We start from the raw sequence: 18,154 nt of genomic DNA on the forward strand, positions 1-18,154 counted from the left end.
TAAAAAAGAGATCACCCACATACAAACTAGAATGAGTAGCTCACCCTCTACCATCAAATAGTAAAGGTTGGGATCTGCATCACTCTTGACGAATCCCATTTGCTGCAAGTAGCTGCCAATCCTACCATACCATGATGTGGGAGCCTGCTTGAGTCCGTATAGAGCTTTGTTCAATTTGCACACAGGAGTCTCAAAGCCCTCTGGCTGTTCTATGTACACTTCTTCCACTATCACCTCGTTCAAGAAGGCTATCTTGACATCCATCTGGTGAATTTGCCATCCCATTTGAGCTGCTAGAGATATCACTGACCGGATAGAAGTGTATTTGGCAATTGAGGCAAAGGTCTCCTCATAATCTATCCCTTCTTTTTGTGCATACCCCTTTGCTACGAAGCTAGCCTTGTACCTTTCCACACTGCCGTCTGCTGCATATTTGATCTTATAGATCCATCTAGAACCTGCAACTGATTTTTATTCTGGCCTTGGTACTACCTCCCAAACATCATTTGTCATGATAGAGCTATACTCTTCTACCATGGCATCTACCCACACCTGATGTTGTGTGGCCTCCTGAAAGGTGGATGGTTCTGCAACTTGAGCCACCAATGCTTGGTACCTGTTAGGCTGTCTACGTTGTCTTTGGCCCATCCTAGAAGTTCCAATAAACTCCTCTTCATCTCTCAATGTCTGATGAACCTCTGCTGGCTCGACCACTAGTCGTGGGAGGTTCTACCAACTCCTCCTCATCCTGCCTCTGCTGCTCCATCTGCCTAGAACTCCCTGGATTTCTTGCACCTGAGAAAATAGTGGTATTGGTCACAGTTACTTGACCCTTGTGACTGTCGTCTTGCCTGTCCCACTGGCTGCCCCTGTTGCTAGACTAAAGGAGTTTCTGCTGACTGATTCTGATCACATGCAGGCATCTCACGAGATCTCATGAAAGCTCGGTCCTCCATGAACTTCACGTCTTGCCTTACTACAATCTTCCTATTGCTAGGAATGTAGATTCAATATGTCTTTGAGGCTTCGCTGTACCCAATGAAGAACCCCTTCTCTGCAATCTGATCCAATTTGGTCCTTTTATAATTTGACACGTGGCAATGAGCAATGTTGCCAAAAATTTTGGCGTGGCTTACTTTTGGTTTCTTCCCTGTGAAGACTCCTTCTGGAGTTTCTTCCCCGATGCTCTATGAGGAGTCTTGTTTTGAATGTATACTGCCGTGTTACATGCTTCTGCCCATAGAAATTTGGGTAGATCTTGGTCATATAACATAGCCTTTGCAACTCCAACAATGGTTCTGTTTTTCCACTCCACTACACCATTCTGTTGTGGATTATATGGAGTTGTCCATTCTCACTTGATGCCTTCCTTCACACATAAATTTGTGAAGTCCTTATCAATATATTCTCCACCATTATCTGAGCGAAGCACCTTGATCTTCTTCCCTATCACATTCTCTATGAGACCTTTAAACTCCCTGAAACGATCAAATACCTCACCCTTGGTCTTCGAGAAGTAGATCCAAGTTTTCTTGGAATGGTCATTAATAAAGGTGATGAAATATTCGGCATTGCGGAGAGCTCTAGTGGACATTGGGTCGCAAATATCTGAATGTATGAGTCCTAACATGCCATCAACTTTGCTATCACTTCTTGGAAACACTGCCTTAGTGTACTTCCCAAGTACGCATCCTCTACACACATTATCGTGTTCTGTGCTAAGTTCTGGAACCCATGTTACCGTTTCTCTGAGCATCTTGAGTTCTCCATGGTGTAGATGTCCTATTCTCCTATGCCATAACTCATTCAACTCCTTCACACTGCTACTGTCACTGCCTATTAGTGCCATTGGAGAATCGATTTGTAGCTGGTACAATCTGTTACTTTGAAATCCAATCTGTCTTGACCTTTTTTCTGCTCGAGTGTTTGACATACACTTTCTTCCCTATGAAGTGAATATCATACCCCTTGTCCTGTAACTGGGATATTGAAATCAAGGTCATACCCAATCCTGGCACATGCAATACATCTATAGCGTTGGTGCTTGGTCCTGACTCCCTCTGAAAATGTATGGTACCTCTCCCTACTAGAGTACACTTCGTTCTATTTCCCTTAGTAATCTGGAAGTCCATATGCTTCTCTTTGTAGCTAGAGAAATATTCTCTGACCCCTATCATGTGAGTTGATGCTCCACTGTCTATGTACTAGACTCCCTGTGAAGCTGATCTTGCTAAACAAGCAAATTCGTCCTCCAATCTAGAAGACAAATTTGAAGTCTCGTGAATGTTATTTTTGTCCATGGCTATGCTGAAGAATTTAGCGTGCTATTCTTCTTTTCCACCCTAACGCTGGCTCTGCTCTAGCAAACTGCTGGAAAAACCCTCTGTGTCCAGCTAGAGATCTGCTCAACAAGAAAATCTAAGCTGCTTCCTCTGCCTCTAGAATCACTTGTCCCAGAAGAATCGATTTTTTTTGCTCCTCTCAAAAAATTGATATTCCTCAAGCAATTGTTCACCTAGCAAGAAGATTGCGCTGCCCCTTGGGAATTTTGACTAGCTGCCCACACTGATCAACAAAATTCTTTCTTTTCGCATCTGAGCTCTCGGGCTAATCAATTGTGCTCTGGTACCATGTGAAATTTTATATTGCAGCTACTGGAAATTATTCTTCTAACTGAAAATTTAATTACGCAGTGTATTTGCTACGACAAACAACGAATAAAATCACAACTGCAATTTTCACCATAAAAATATTGCAGAAAATAAAATACTGGAAACTGAGAAATTCTAGTAGGCACACAATAATTTTGACACAATTATTTTTGGACAATTGTCCTCGGAAAAACCCAACTTGGGAAAACCAATGCACTGAATGAGGGTTTTATTATTAATATTCAACAACAATTCCGAGTACAATAATTTAGATGCCCAACTGGCAATCTAATCTGAGGAAAATGTTGGCAAAAATATCGTGAGAATTTTCTCTCACCCCACAACTATTCTCTGCCTCCGAAACTGCCTCCCTAGCCTCTGCGCTGAGCTCCCTGTGTCACCCTCTACGTAGAGCTTACGCTGGCCCTCTGGAAATTTCGGCCTTCCTTCCTTTGCCTCTCTGGGGAACTGGAAATTTTCCTCTCGGAATGCTGTTACCCTCTTCTTTCACTTTCTAGTCACTCGCTGGCTCTATTTTCTTTGCTGAGCTGCTATTTCTGAGAAAATCGAACTAATTGGGCAACTGATTATCTGCCCTGGAAGATTTCTCCATCTCCACACCGACTTCCTTGTATAATCCACTGTTGGAACACCAACAACCAAGATTAAAGTTTAATCAATGGCTAGGATCATCTCTGGATCAATTCGTGTGAGTTTCTAGAAGATTCTCACCTTCATGTAATTAATTCTGATTAATTAACCATATTCCCTAAGTTTAGACTTAGGAAATATTTAAAAATTGGTTAATAATCTAATTAAGTCATTTCTAGGCGGAATTTCCAGAAACGATTTTTGGGTTTTGGAGATCTCATGTATTTTAGCCTCTCCACAAAATTCAAGGCAAGAACCCATCTGATGCTACAAAAACTAACAAAAACCTATTTTCCTAGCAGAGATAACTGGGCCAAGGGCATCTTGGACATTGTTCATTTAGATGTTTGTGGTCCCTTCTCTACAACATCCCTTAATGGGTACAAATATTTTGTCACTTTCATAGATGATCATTCAAGGAAGACTTGGATATTTTCCATGAAAAAGAAAGATGAAGTCTTCTCGAAGTTTCTAGATTTTAAGGCCATAGTGGGAGTAGCCAAAGCCATTTTGCATGACTAGGGGCTGCCCAAGTTTCTTTGGGCTGAGGCATGAAATACAACAATTTTCTTGTAGAACCGGAGCCCACACAGAGTGTTGGGGCAAGATACACCAGAGGAGGCCTTTATAGGGAAGAAATCAAATGTGTCACATTTTCGGATATTTGGCAGCCTAGTGTACTACCATGTACCAGAAGAGAAAAGGAAGAAGTTGGAGCCCACAATAGAGAAGGGCACCTTCGTGGGCTATAGTGAGACATCCAAATTGAACAGGGTGTATATACTAAAAGATAGTCATCATGAGAGATGTGAAGTTTGAGGAGGAAAGGGCCTTGAGGAAGTCCTTAGAGCATAAGCAGACTGCTGTATAGGAGGAGGAGCACCAGGCTCCCAAGAACGAGGGTTAGCCAACTCCTTACACTACAGTTGAACATGTTAAATGCGTAGGCAGAGGAACATAAGGATGAGGGGGACATGCAGTTGGAGGAGAGAGTGGATCCCACTCAGCCGTGACTCCCAACATAGGGAGAAGGAGGGCGAAATGGGTAGAGCAATTGATCTAGGAGGCATGTGCGTGAGTTGGTGCTGCTAGTACATTAGTTCGATAGAGCATACAACCACTAAGTTACACAGGGTATATGGCACTTATGACAAAGTTGTTGGATGCCGAGCCTTCCAGTTACCAGGAAGCAACCACTCAATAGGCATGGAGAGATGCCATGGTGGAAGAGTATGCCTCCATAATGAAGGATGATGTTTGGGAAGTTGTGCCGAGGCCAGAGGGAAAATTTGTGGTGGGGTCTCACTGTGTCTAGAAGATCAAACATGGTGTTGATGGGAGCATTGAGAAATATAAGGCAAGATTTGTGGCAAAAGGGTTCTCGTAGGTAGAAGGGATCGACTATGACGAGACGTTTGCCCTAGTGGCCAGATATTTGTTTGTCAGGACTATTATAGCGATTGCAACTCAGATGGGGTGAAAGATCCACCAGACGAACATTAAAACAACATTCCTCAATGGGGTTGTTGAGGAGGAGATTTATATTGAGCTGTCCAAAGGGGTTGAGACATGCAGTAAAAAGACACACGTATGCAAACTCAAGAGAGCCTTGTATGGGCTCAAACAGGCTCCATGGGCATGGCATGCTTGGATAGATAGTTCTGTTTAGTGAATTGGCTTCACCAAGAGTGAAGTGGACCCAAACCTCTACTACATTGTTGTTGGAGGTGAGCCGCTTATTCTGGTTTTATATGTGGACGATCTCATTTTGATAGATGTAGATATGCTCATCCAGGAATGCAAGAGAGATCTCGTAGGCGAGTTTGAGATGAAGGATACGGGGTTGATGCACTATTTACTTGGGTTGGAGGTTTTGCAAGGTTACAGGTAGATCTTCTTGGGGCAAGGCAAGTACGGACTAGAGGTTCAAGGAGGTTTCACATGCAGGATTGCAGGCCCATGACCATGCCTTTAGTCACAAACTAGAGGAAGGTTGATACATCTAGGATGGAGTGAGTAGAACCTAGACTCTATTGACGATTGATAGGGTTGCTTATGTATTTGGTAAACACGCGACATGCAGTCCAGAGGGGTTGAGACATGCAGTAAAAAGACACACGTATGCAAACTTAAGAGAGCCTTGTATGGGCTCAAATAGGCTCCATGGGCATGGTATGCTCGGATAGACAGTTCCCTTTAGTGATTTGGCTTCACCAAGAGTGAAGTGGACCCAAACCTCTACTACATTGTTGTTTGAGGTGAGCCACTTATTCTGGTATATGTGGACGATCTCATTTTGATAGCTGCAGATAAGCTCATCTAGGAATGGAAGAGAGATCTTGCAAGCGAGTTTGAGATGAAGGATATGGGCTGATGCAATATTTACTTGGGTTGGAGGTTTGGCAAGGTGACGGGGAGATCTTCTTGGGGCAAGGCAAGTATATACTAAAGGTTTTGAGGAGGTTTCACATGCAGGATTACAGGCCCATGACCATGCCTTTAGTCACAAATTGGAAGAAGGTTGATACATCTAGGATGGTGCGAGTAGACCCCACACTCTATTGATGATTGATAGGGTCGCTTATGTATTTGGTAAACACGCGACCAAACATATGTTTTGTAGTTAACTCCTTGAGGCATTTATGGTCAAGCCTACCAGATCGCATTGGGTTGCTACCAAGCATGTATTGAAATATCTCGGGGAGACAATAGAGTATGGATTTTGGTATGGATCAATGTTGCACGACTTGTACTTGTATAAGACTCGTTTGGCTATTGACTCGTCGACTTGTATAAGACTCGAGAACGACCCGTATAAAACTCGTATAAGACTCGTCAAAATGCAAAAAAAAACCTTAAAATATGGTAAATTTTAAGCACAAAAAAGAAACTAATGACAATTCCAATCCTTATAAGTTATAAAAACCACAATATATGCAATAATTCATAACACCATCTCATATGTATAAAAGTACAACATAACATATTCGATTTTTGTAAGCAAAACATTTAGATACTGAATAAGAAAAGGAATCATGATTCCATAATTAAAATAAAAAATGTTAGCAAGTTCAAAATTCAAATACATATGTCATAAATGAGTCTCATCACTCATGGATGACCACGACTGCAATAAGCCCTCGTGGAGCTAATGCTAACATCGGAAGGTTGAAGCAACTGTCAGGCAGGTGTATTTGGAGTCTCCATTTGAGATGGCAAACTAGAGAGATCCTCAGTCTCTTCATAAAGGCAACTCAAATCAGGGGACTCCTCCTCCACAACCTAATTGGACTTTAAATCAATAGTATTCAATAAAATTGGATCTGTATCCTTTGGTTGCACTTGTTTTGTGAGTATTCGAAGGTTGTAGTAGATGAAAACCAACTTCTCCACCTCTCATGCTCCAACCTATTTCTCTTTTTGCTGTGGATGTGCTCAAAGCCTCAAACACTAACCAATTGTGCTCACAAGAAGAAGCACTACAGGGTTGACTCAGAACTCTAATGGCGAATTCTTGTAATTGTGGTGTCCCAATGCCACAATCTATCCACCAATGAGTTGTAAAAAAATAACAACAAAGATTATCAGTTTGCAATGCCAAACATATAAAAGAGAACTAGCAAAATTACAAGCTAAGTTCTAACAATTTGCACTTACAAGGCATTTACTTGTCCTTGAGACGTTGGCTTGAGCTGAATCCAAACATGCCAGATGCTTCCTTGTACAAACTTTATTCTTCTCTTTATTGCAGAGTTTGGGTTTTTGTTGGTTCAATTTGATTCACTTGACATTTCTTGTGATTCTCAATTCTCAACACATTTTTCATATTTGCTTTCCCATTATTTGTTGGTAGCTTCCAATTTCTTATTAACTAGTGTTTCTCTTATTCTGAGATCATAAATCCAGAGTGTCTGGCTGACTATAATATTCAGTCTGTCAAGTTGCTCTAGCAAAGCTGTCCTCATATCCTGGTTTGACTTACTATGTTTACAGGATAAGCTTTTGTTCTTTTCTTTAGGGCCTTTATTAAGGGACACTGCTTTTCTTCAGGAGAAATTATCTGCTCCAAATACTGAGTTCCTCATTCCACCAGCCCTTGGTTTCAGTACAAAATTAATTTTTTAACACAGATTTTTATTAAACATAATATGATATTAGTTTCAGAAAAATTGGCATTCTTCTTTGAAATGCCAAATAAAACTGTATGATGATCTGACGTTGAGCCTGCTGGAATCACCGTATGCATCATACAAGTAAAATCTATTCGAGGTTGGCTATGACAAAGTCTTGTCTTCATAGGCGATTGGTTGAAGTGAAGTTCAGATCATGTTGCCACCTGGATTCTTTAAGGTGCAGAGCTTCTTTGAGAAGAGCAAAGCTTTGAAGCTTCATTTACACCCTTTCCTCTTCTATCTCTTATTTGGTCACAGTCTCATACTCTAACTTAAAGTGCCCTGCTAAAAATTAGATTGTCAAGATGTATCATGTTCATTCTCTCTGAGGATGTTCAACACTTCAGGCCAGAACCAAACACAGTTCAAACTGGTTGGTGGACTGTAAATGCTAATGCAAGCATGTTCCATTCCAATTTCCTTTTGCATATAATTGTCTTGTCAGCTCAAATTAGGTGGTTGCTATGCAAAACTGGCATGCCTGATTGAATGTAGAGTTAAATCGTAATTTCTGTCTGTCTGAAGCCATCTTTATCTTGTTGACTGGTTATGTCTTTATTTTTCAAGGCATTTAAAGAGAGAATCTTTGTGACATCTTGTTTTGATCATCATGCAGTTCATTCAATGATAAACCAATAAATGATGCAGCGATAGGTCCCATTGGAAAAGATTTATTTGAGAGGGAACAAGAAGATCTGCTGTCTGATTTAAAAGATATCCCTCGAAAGGCCTGTGACCGTCGTGTAAGTTCACTTCTTTGAGTCTTCTGCATCCTATTAATAACCCATGGCATTTACTTGGACGGATAACTGTTTAATTTTATTCTCACTTTGAAAATGCAGATAAATGAATTTGTAAAACGTGCTCGAGCAGCTAAGATTCATGCATACATCATCGGTCATCTGAAGAAAGAGATGCCTGCTATGATGGGAAAGGCTAAGGTTCAACAGCGCCTCATTGATAAATTAGATGAGGAATTTGGAAAGGTATGTGTTTTTCTCTTCCCTTTTATATCATCTTGTACATATTAATGCATATCACCATCAAATCTGGCAAGAAATGATTTTTACCCTTTTAACTCCACCAAGGGGAATTTATGGCTGTTGATATAGGTTCCATGAATGATTGTGAAAGGTGTTTTCTGATAATTTTCCATTGTTCTATGCTGATACAATCACTTTAGCCCAATTCTTAACTTCAATTAACAACCAAATCAATCTTCCAGTAATAAATAGCAATTGTAGATAGAACAGTAAATGCAATTTACAGTAGAAGACAATCAAGAGAAATAACAAGAGACACCAGGATTGGTCAAAGACCAGGGAAAAACCCACAATGGGGAAAACCCTTTCAAATTCTTTTTCTTATTAGATTGTCATAAAATGTTCAATGGAGAGAGTACAATGTTCCATCATCATTCAATAGTCAAAGTCAATCCTTTGATTATCTAACAAAACCAACCAAACAATATCCAAGAGATGAGCCCAATAGACAATTTTGATCAAAGTCAAAGTCTCCAAAATTGATCCAAGCTTGCGGTCAATGGTCAACAATATCTTAGGCCACAGCTGCAAGGACCTAGTGACCATCAATGCTGCTGTAGTCCTCCATCCGTAGGGAGCACCCTACCAACTGAGTGGTTGTAGCTGGATTTTGGATTTTCCTCGATCCAACCCTGCGGCTCCAGATTAATTTCTTCTCCTCGCATGTGTGAGCTCGGCCCTGCAATTTCAGACCTATACGAACCAATCCAAAGAAGAGAGAGAAGAAGATGCTTGATGATGTCGTCCAAATGAGGTTGACTTGTCTTGTATTTATATGCTTCCAAGGGGTGCCCAATTTCTCTTTAAAGTTGACCTGAACTTTTGTGCATATGTGGGTTTTCACCTTAAAAATACATTTTTCCTTAACCAAATTAAATTCTTCCAAGGGCTAGGAGGGCTCTTTCTTGATGAAGAAGGCTGTCCAAAGGAGGGAATTTGTCCTTGAGCTGCCAAATTAACACTCCCTCTCAGTTAGGGAGAAATTGCTGACTGCAACATATGTCCCATCTCAAATATTAAGTCAAATGTCATCTCTGCTCATCTTTTGCTCATTTTTGCTCATCTTTGCTGAACACACACGAATCTAAAAGAATAAGAATTTGACATCATAGGGGAGCTAAAGCTACCACCCTCTAGCAATAGGTGAAATCTACTTACCACAAGGGCAAGGATCACACTCTGTCCTATTGACCTGGGACAATAGGCGAGATCTACTCAAGGATCACACTCTATCCTATCGTCTAGTGATAATAGGCGAGATTGACTTGAGGATCACACTGTCATATTGTTTGTTGATCAACTTAAGAGTCAAGTGGTAGAACACTTGCATCCAAGACTTGAGCAAGATCAACTTACCACATGGGTAAGGATACACACCCTATCTCAAGTCAACTCAACCCATTGGCCAGATGGGGAGGTCCAATCCCAACAAGCCCAGCGTGTGGGTAGGATTCCAACTAGGGTAGACTCTATCAAAGAGACAATAGGCGAGATCGACCAACCATAGGGGTTAGGATACACACCCTATCCTATTGTCCATAGGTCCCTCTACCCCAGGAGCCCTTACTGTTACATTCCCACTCTAGGAGCTCAGTAAGGGGGGAGAGTGTTGAAAATGGTAACTAACTTCGGTCTTCGTAATTGTCTATGTTCCATGACTTGATGTAATCAATGTACTTGTCAAAAGAAAAAGAAAAGAAAATTATTTGTTCAAGAATGGGTTTCTTGCCCATTGATTATTGTCTTAGGTTTAGTAACCATTGTGTGCTCTAGGTTTTTGACAAGGTCAAAGTCAAGGTAATGATGTAAAATCCCTTGGAGGGCTCTTGAATCAATGTAAAAGAAATATTTTTAAATGTAAAATGTGATCTAGAAGCTACCAAGTGATGGGTTGCCTAGCCCATCAAGTCGGCCCCACAAGAGGCACTTGAACCCCACCAAAAGACTATATAAAGGAGAGGTATTCGACCTCATTTGGGACACACAAGTAATTCACACTCTTCAAGAAGTTTGAAGAAAATTTAGAACAAGAACACCAGAAATAGGCTCCACGCCAGGGAAAAACCCCTCCACAGGGGAAAACCCAAAAATTTCTCCTCTTATAGAAATTCAAGGAAAACTTTTAAGACTTTTAATCAAGACAACTCACCGAGTGTTAAGCAAGCCCCCCAAACAGGAGAAAGAGGAGAAGGATAGCGAGGAAAGGAAGAAGGTCTATTTATTTGGCTTGGGCATCAATTCTTTGTTTGGCAAGCTCGCTCGTATGAGAAGGAAGCTATCTCTATTTAGATTTCGAGCGATAGAAGAGAAACAAACTGAGTTACAGAGAGAAGCATTGTTGTTTGGGTGGCTGGTTTATCACTTGGTGAGTTGTCTTGATTAAAGGTCTTAGAAGTCTTCCTTGAATTTATATAAGAGGATAACTTTTTGGGTTTTGCCTTGTGGAGGGGTTTTGCCGTGGTGTGAAGCCTATTTCTGGTGTTCTTGTTTGCATCGTGATCTTATTTATTGGCATTGTCTTGATGATGAACACAAAATAATAATGATGATGATGAACTAACATTATATCACAAGAATTGTCAATATAACATGAGAAAACATTATAAAAGAAACCCTAATTCTGTTTGCCCTAGTTTTTCTCAACATGGTATCAGAGCTAAGGTCATTTGTATAAGTGCAAGATTGAAGGTCACAAGAGGTCTCAAGGTTGGCAAAGGAGTACTTTCTCCCAGGCCGAGATTCTAGAGAAGGTAAAATCCAAGTTCTGGGCATAAATTCAAGACCTTATCACTATAATAAGAGCGCAATCCTATACAAAAGTAAGTAGAGGTGTCTTAAGCCTATTTTCAAGAGACCGAAAAGTCAACAAAGCCATCTTCTCAAGATCGAACTCATTGCTAATTGGATCAAAGTTTTGGGCACTATATTTAGCCCTATTCTCAAGTTCAGAACCACAAACTTGCATTAAAAAATCATTGAAGGTTGGAGGAGAACAATACCACTATTTGCAAGGGTCTGAATAGCCTACTCTCAAGTCCTAAAAAGGGCGAAGTTTTTGGCAAGAGAAGCGAGGTTCTGGGCATCAATCAAAAGATCTGTTCTATCCATTACATGAAGTTGGCATTATGACACAGGTTTGGCACTATGACACAGGTGTTGTCCTTGATGGCAACTCACTCAAATGACAGATCACATTTCAGGCTCTCAGAATGAAGGAAAAAGAGGTATACGCAGGTTTCCCTTGACCAAGCCATGTATACACGCGGGTTAGCAGTCCAGAAGGCGCGTATGCGTATACACGCACTTTCACGCAAGGAAAAGCGCATGCGTGTTGGAAAACTTGGTTTTGGTCCGTGGTATTTTGACCCGTGGTATCTTGACCGAAGTGTTGACCCCAGGTATTTGGTCCAAGGTATTGCTTCTAAGTGGTTTTGGACCATGGTATTGAGTAAGGCCTAAGACTATAAAAGGAGGAGGAGATCATTAGGCAAAGGCACTCAAGCATTGAATATCTAATAAAGAGCAAGATCTAGAATACTGGTGATTGGGTTACAATGCATAGCTGGATCTGAATCAAGGAGGATCCCGAGCGCTAGAAGAAGGATAAGTTCTATTGATGGGTCAAGATCATAAGGCTTGAAGAGAAGTATCTTTGTGTGATTTTGATCTTTATATTTGGCGCATGTCTTGATCTGTAAATCTGATGATCTGGGTATAACTGATGTCTGAATAGTTGAAAGGGTAAATCATCTTTTACAGATCTGTACGCAGGTTCACTATAGCAAAGGCACATATACACGCTGGTTCGACAATTCAAAACAACGTATACACAGGTTTGCCTTCATATAGCAGCGTATGCACGCAGGTTCTACATATTGAAGTAGCGTACGTCTCATAAAATATTTTTTAGCTACTTCTGTTTACTGTTGTAGTGTTCTGGGTTCTGGTTGGGTTCTGGCACTGTTACTGTATTCTAGTTACAACATTCAGAGAAGTGATTGTTTGATTCAGTTTTGGTTAGTGCAAGGGAGATTGATTGATGCAGATATTTTTTGATGTTTGAAAGATGCTTGATGGAACAAGTCTAAAAATTTATGAAACGTGGTCCCTGGAAGAAAAGAGAAGGTTGTAGCCTTCTGTAGGTCAGCACCTACGTACTAGTACATCAGCGAGTACAAGAACTAAAGGGGTTGTAGTTCCCTTCCAGGAGAAGCTGGAGAATGAGAGAAGATTGTAGCCTTCTGCAGGTAGAAGCCTACATACTGGTATAAGACTACACCAGTACAGAAATATTGTAAAAAGAAGTTTCTTATTAAAAGAAGTTAGAGACAAATTGCAGTAGGTGGTTTTCACCCACATTGGGTTTCCACCTTATATCTTGTGTTCTTGTGTGTGATTGTCTGCTCTGTTTTTACTGTACCTGTTACTGCTTATATGGTTTTGATACACAGATTAAAGATCAACTGACTAAATTATAAGTTTACAAGGTGTACGTTGGCTGCTCTAAGCATAGTTGCGTATAATCGCAAGTTTCATTAATCGAAGTAGCGTATATAAATTTGTTTATGGAAATGAAATATTATTAAATTGATAATACTGATTCACCCCCCCCCCCCCCTCTCAGTATTATTTCCAACAATTGGTATCAAAGTAGGTCCTTCAGAAGAAGCTTGATTGCTTGAAGGAAGATTTATCATCATGAGCAACTACGAAAAAGAGGCATCCATCAGCCCACCTATCTTTGATGGGAGCAACTTCGTCTATTAGAAGGTAAGAACCATAACCTATCTTCAATCTCTTGGAACAGAGGTTTGGGATATCATGGAAGGAGGATACACATTTCCATCAGCAACTCCTACAGATACGGCAGGTAAAAAGCAGTATGAAACAAATGCAAAGGATGTTACTACTCTATTGGGGAGTCTATCACAATCAGAATTCGTCAAGGTTATGCAGCTCAAAACCGCCAAAGAAATATGGGACAAGATCATTCTAAGCTATGAAGGAGCCGATCAGGTAAAACATGCAAAACTACAATCCCTCAAAATTCAATATGAAACTCTCAGAATGCACAATGATGAAAGTGTAGCTAACTATTTCTTACGTATAGATGAGATTGTTAATCGCATGGAAAACTTGGGTGAAGAGATAAAAGAAGTTACTTTAGTTGAAAAGGTTCTAAGATCCTTGTCTACTAAGTCTGAATCAAAAGTTTCTGCCATAGAAGAAAAGCAGGTTCTTCATAGTATTACTATGTCACAGTTGCACGAAATTCTAACTGCTTTCGAAATGAGAAAAGGGGGTCCATCAGACATGAGAGAAGCCGCATTCAAAGCTTCAGGAAAAGGAGAACTCAATGAGTCAGGACATACGTCAGAAGGAGAGGAAGAATCAAACTTTGTCAAGAACCTTTCAAATGTTTTGCTTGTGGAAGAGTAGGTCATTATGCTGTCAAATGTCCTCACAAAGATAAGTTTGATAGAGGCAAGGAATCAACAAAATGGAATAGAAAACAATGTGTAAATAAGAAGAGCTACTATACGCATGAAGATAGTGATGGTTTATCAAATAGTGATGAAGATGAAAATAGTAATGATTATAGACTTCTGATGGCTTTTGAAGATGATGATTTCTTGGATGCTTTAGATGAAGATGGTCTCTATGAAGAAATTTCTAAACTTAAAATCTGTTTAGAAGAAAAGAGTATGATTATAGATGCTCTTACATTCCAACTTGCTGAAAGGGAAAAACACAATGAAAAGTTAGAATGTGAAATTGTGGGTCTAAGAAAAGAAATTGAGAAAACAAAAGCTCTCAATCTTAAGTTTGCTAAAGGATCAAAAACTTTAGATGAAATTATCAAAGTGCAACATTATCCTCTGATAAGGACGGGTTTTGGATATACTGAAGAACCATCTCAAGCTCAGGAGCCATCAACCTCCAAAAGCTATCTTGATGCAGCAAGGAGAAATGAATAGGTTGACAATCGTCAGCAAAGGCTTAAAGCAAATCACCAGGTAAATCGAGTTCAATCTACTTCAAGGATGAACAGAAGCTATAACCAACCACAGGTAAATCATTCTCAATTTGCTTCAAGAATGAATGCCAATGGAAACTACAATCATCAGGTCAGTAGATTCAATAATCACAGGAATTTCTTTAATGGCCAATATTTTTGATGTCATAACTTTGGACCTAAGTCACATGACACGGGGACATGAGACGCGGAGGACACGTAAATACGAGTATTCAATACGAAACACAGCGACCTGGAAACAAGACACGGGGGACATGTTTTATATATATATATATACACACCAAAATATAGTTTTTTATCCATATTAAATTGCAGGTTGCAGCTTATCTAATCAAATTAAAATATAATTACTTCTCAAAGTTCATAGTTCACTTAAAAAAAAATAAATAGAATCAAAATTTACTATTTAGAAATTAGAATGTGATATGCTTGGTCTTGATTCTTGAATATTCAATGTTCATTGTTCATGTACAACTTACAAGTACATAAGAAAATAACAAAAGTATAATCCTATTGATTTCCTCTGCCCCTCTTGTAAGAAAATGCCACAGCTTTCCCTTTCCCTCTAAATGTAGATGCTGGTGTTGATGGAGTTGGCAGTGGAGTTTGCTATGCTCTAGAAGCTGAAGAATTAGAAGTAGGAACTATAGGAGGTAGACCACGTCCTCTACTGGTGGCAGGGGTAGCCCGGGTAGGTGGTGTCACCTGAAGACATTACAATCTCCCAATCCTGAAATCTTGAAAAACTGATAAGTCTGCTGCATTTTGAATGAAATCCAAAATTCTACTTTCTTCATATGAAATCCAATGAGGCCGAAACCACTCTCAAACATCCTGAGTCATTTCATGGTAATGTTAAAAATTTAAGTAAAAGGATGAAAATGAAGATTAAGGAGAATGTCACATTACCATGAATAGCATATCAATACTAGGGCCTAGACTTGATCATTAAGCTGCCCCACTCAAAAATTATTTGTTTCTTTCAAAACAAATTGCAGCTTATGTAGGGGACGTTTTCTATCAACGGAATACGCATTTTCCAGATGCAGGACACGATGAAAACCGACAAATACGTTTTACATTTTACAGGACATGATGAAAAACGTTTTCGACGCGTTTTAGGGCCTTTTTGTGTCCGACACGTAAAATACGGGACACGGAACCTTGGAGGACGTGTCCTGTGACTTAGCTTTGGACACAAAGCTGCTCAATGTGTTGCTTACAAGACCATCATGACTAGAGAAGCACGACATCAAAGGAATGTGACTGGGATCATGAAAAGGACCTACAATAACTTTTTTGCTCTTGAAAATGAAATAGAATGCTCTATCTGTAACAACTTCGGTCATGAAGACTCTGAATGCAGGAGTAAATTTAGGCAAACATCTCAAAAGGAGCAAGCTTCATTGGGTCCCAAAACATGGAAAAAGAAAGAACTGCAAACCGAAAGATGTGGTATAGCCTTATATGTAGAAGGACAAGAAAATCAATGGTACATCGACAGTGGATGCTCGAAACACATGACAAAGTGATAAAGAAAAACTTCAGTCATATAGTGCCTTAGAAAAGGAAAGGAAGGTTTCATTTGGAAATGACACCCCTGCAGTCATAAAAGGTAAAGGCTCTGCGCTCTTAAAAGAAAATGTCAAAGCTGGGAATGTTATGTATGTTGATGGCTTAAAGCATAATCTATTGAGTGTTTGTCAAATGTGTGATCAAGGAAATGATGTAGTATTTTGATCAAGTGGATGTGTTGTTCGTGAGCTTGATACAGGAGAAACAATGATCAAAGGCATAAGAACTCCAAATAATTTATACATACTCAAGGGAGGACAACAACAATGCTATCTAAGCAAAAATGATGAACAATGACTATGGCACAGAAGATTGGGGTATCTAAGCTTCCCTCAAATAAGGAAAGCATGCAAATACCAGGCTGTTCGTGATCTTCCTGACATCATAATTCCAGAAAATACAATATGCAAATCATGTCAATTTGGTAAGCAAACTAGAACACATTTCCCTGAGAAGGAAGGATCAGCGAGTAAGCCGCTTGAGCTTGTCCATACTGATTTATGTGGTCCATCAAGGAAAAAGTCACCTTGTGGAGAAGAATACTTTATATTGTTCATTGACGAATTTTCCAGAATGTGTTGGATAGGAATTCTGAAGCATAAAGACGAAGCATTTGAAAAGTTCAAAGCATTCAAAGCTTTGGTTGAAAATGAATCAAATCGCAAAATCAAATGCGTCAGGTCTGATCGAGGAGGGGAATTTACCTCGGATGAATTATTCGACTTCTGTGAAGAACATGGAATAAGAAGGGAATTCTCTACCGCAAGGACTTAACAAAATGGAGTGGTAGAAAGGATGAACAGAATTGTTCAACAAATGGCTCGTGCTATGCTAGATGAGTCTGGAACTCCTGCCACCTTCTACGGTGAAGCTGCATTTGCTGCCATCACTATTCTCAACAAAACAAATGTTCGGGTAAACAACGCTCAAACTCCTCATGAACTTTGGTATGGTAAGACTCCTACTGCAAAATACTTCAAAGTTTTTGGAAGCAAATGTTACATCCAAAGGACTGATGAAAAACTTGGTAAGTTTGAACCTAGAGCAGATGAAGGCATTCCCCTTGGTTACTCTTTCCAAAGTAAAGGATACAAGTGTTATAATAAAAGACTAGGAAAAATTGTTGAAAGTATTGATGTTGTGGTTGACGAAGCAGGCGAAAATCCAAAGCAAGTAAAAACTGAAGAGTGGGAAGATGATGAGGATTATCCTTCCACATAAAATCAGACTAATGCTGAAGAAGAAGAAACCAATGAAGCACCAGAAGAGCAGATAATGGCAGAAGAAAAGACTCCATCCAAATATGTTCAGAAAAATCATCTAGAGACTCAAATTTTGGGACAGAAAGAGGCAGGTGTGCATATAAGAAGAACTATTACAGAAGCTTCAAGCTATCTAGCATTGCTTTTTTCTATCGAACCGCAAAATATACATGAAGCATGCAAAGATGAATGTTGGGTCAAGGCCATGAATGAAGAGCTTGAGCAAATTGAAAAGAATAATACTTGGGAATTAGTTCCTAGACTTCATGATAAGAATGTCATAGGAAACAAATAGATATTCAAAAACAAGCTGAATGAAAATGGAGAAGTTATTAGAAACAAGGCCAAACTTGTTTATAAAGAGTATGCTCAACAAGAAGGTATAGACTTTGAAGAAACTTTTGCACCTGTCGCTAGACTTGAAGCCATAAGAATGTTCCTTTCTCTTTCTAGCTTTCAGAAGTTCAAAGTATATCAAATGGATGTGAAATCTGCCTTTCTTAATGGAGATCTAGAAGAGGAGGTATATATTGAGCAACTAGACGGATTCATCTTTGGAAATGATCCAAAACTTGTATGCAGACTCAGAAAGGCGCTCTATGGTCTAAAACAAGCTCCAAGGGCCTGGTATTATCGTCTTGACAAATACCTTCATCAACAAGGTTTTTCAAAAGGATCAGCTGATAGCAATCTATATATAAAAATTGACAATGATAAATTGCTAATACTTGTTATGTATGTTGATGATATCATTTTTGGGAGT

The 18,154-nt window shown here is 39.6% G+C and overlaps 1 protein-coding gene across 3 annotated transcripts in view; it reads left to right on the plus strand.

Moving 5' to 3' along the window:
* The window catches only part of LOC149222608 (EH domain-containing protein 1-like), a 232,063-nt gene that overhangs the window by 180,427 nt on the left and 33,482 nt on the right, over nucleotides 1-18,154 (plus strand). For all 3 annotated transcript variants that reach the window (XM_089385522.1, XM_089385521.1, XM_089385523.1), the window contains exons 14-15: nucleotides 8,091-8,217; nucleotides 8,317-8,460. In XM_089385522.1, coding sequence (XP_089241648.1) covers nucleotides 8,091-8,217; nucleotides 8,317-8,460 — 271 coding nt within the window. The remainder of the gene's footprint in view (nucleotides 1-8,090; nucleotides 8,218-8,316; nucleotides 8,461-18,154) is intronic.

This window comes from Pinus tabuliformis, chromosome Q, assembly GCF_031772625.1.
Source record: "Pinus tabuliformis cultivar Carrire ecotype Pingquan chromosome Q, CPIR1, whole genome shotgun sequence".
NCBI classification, from domain to species: Eukaryota; Viridiplantae; Streptophyta; class Pinopsida; order Pinales; family Pinaceae; genus Pinus; species Pinus tabuliformis.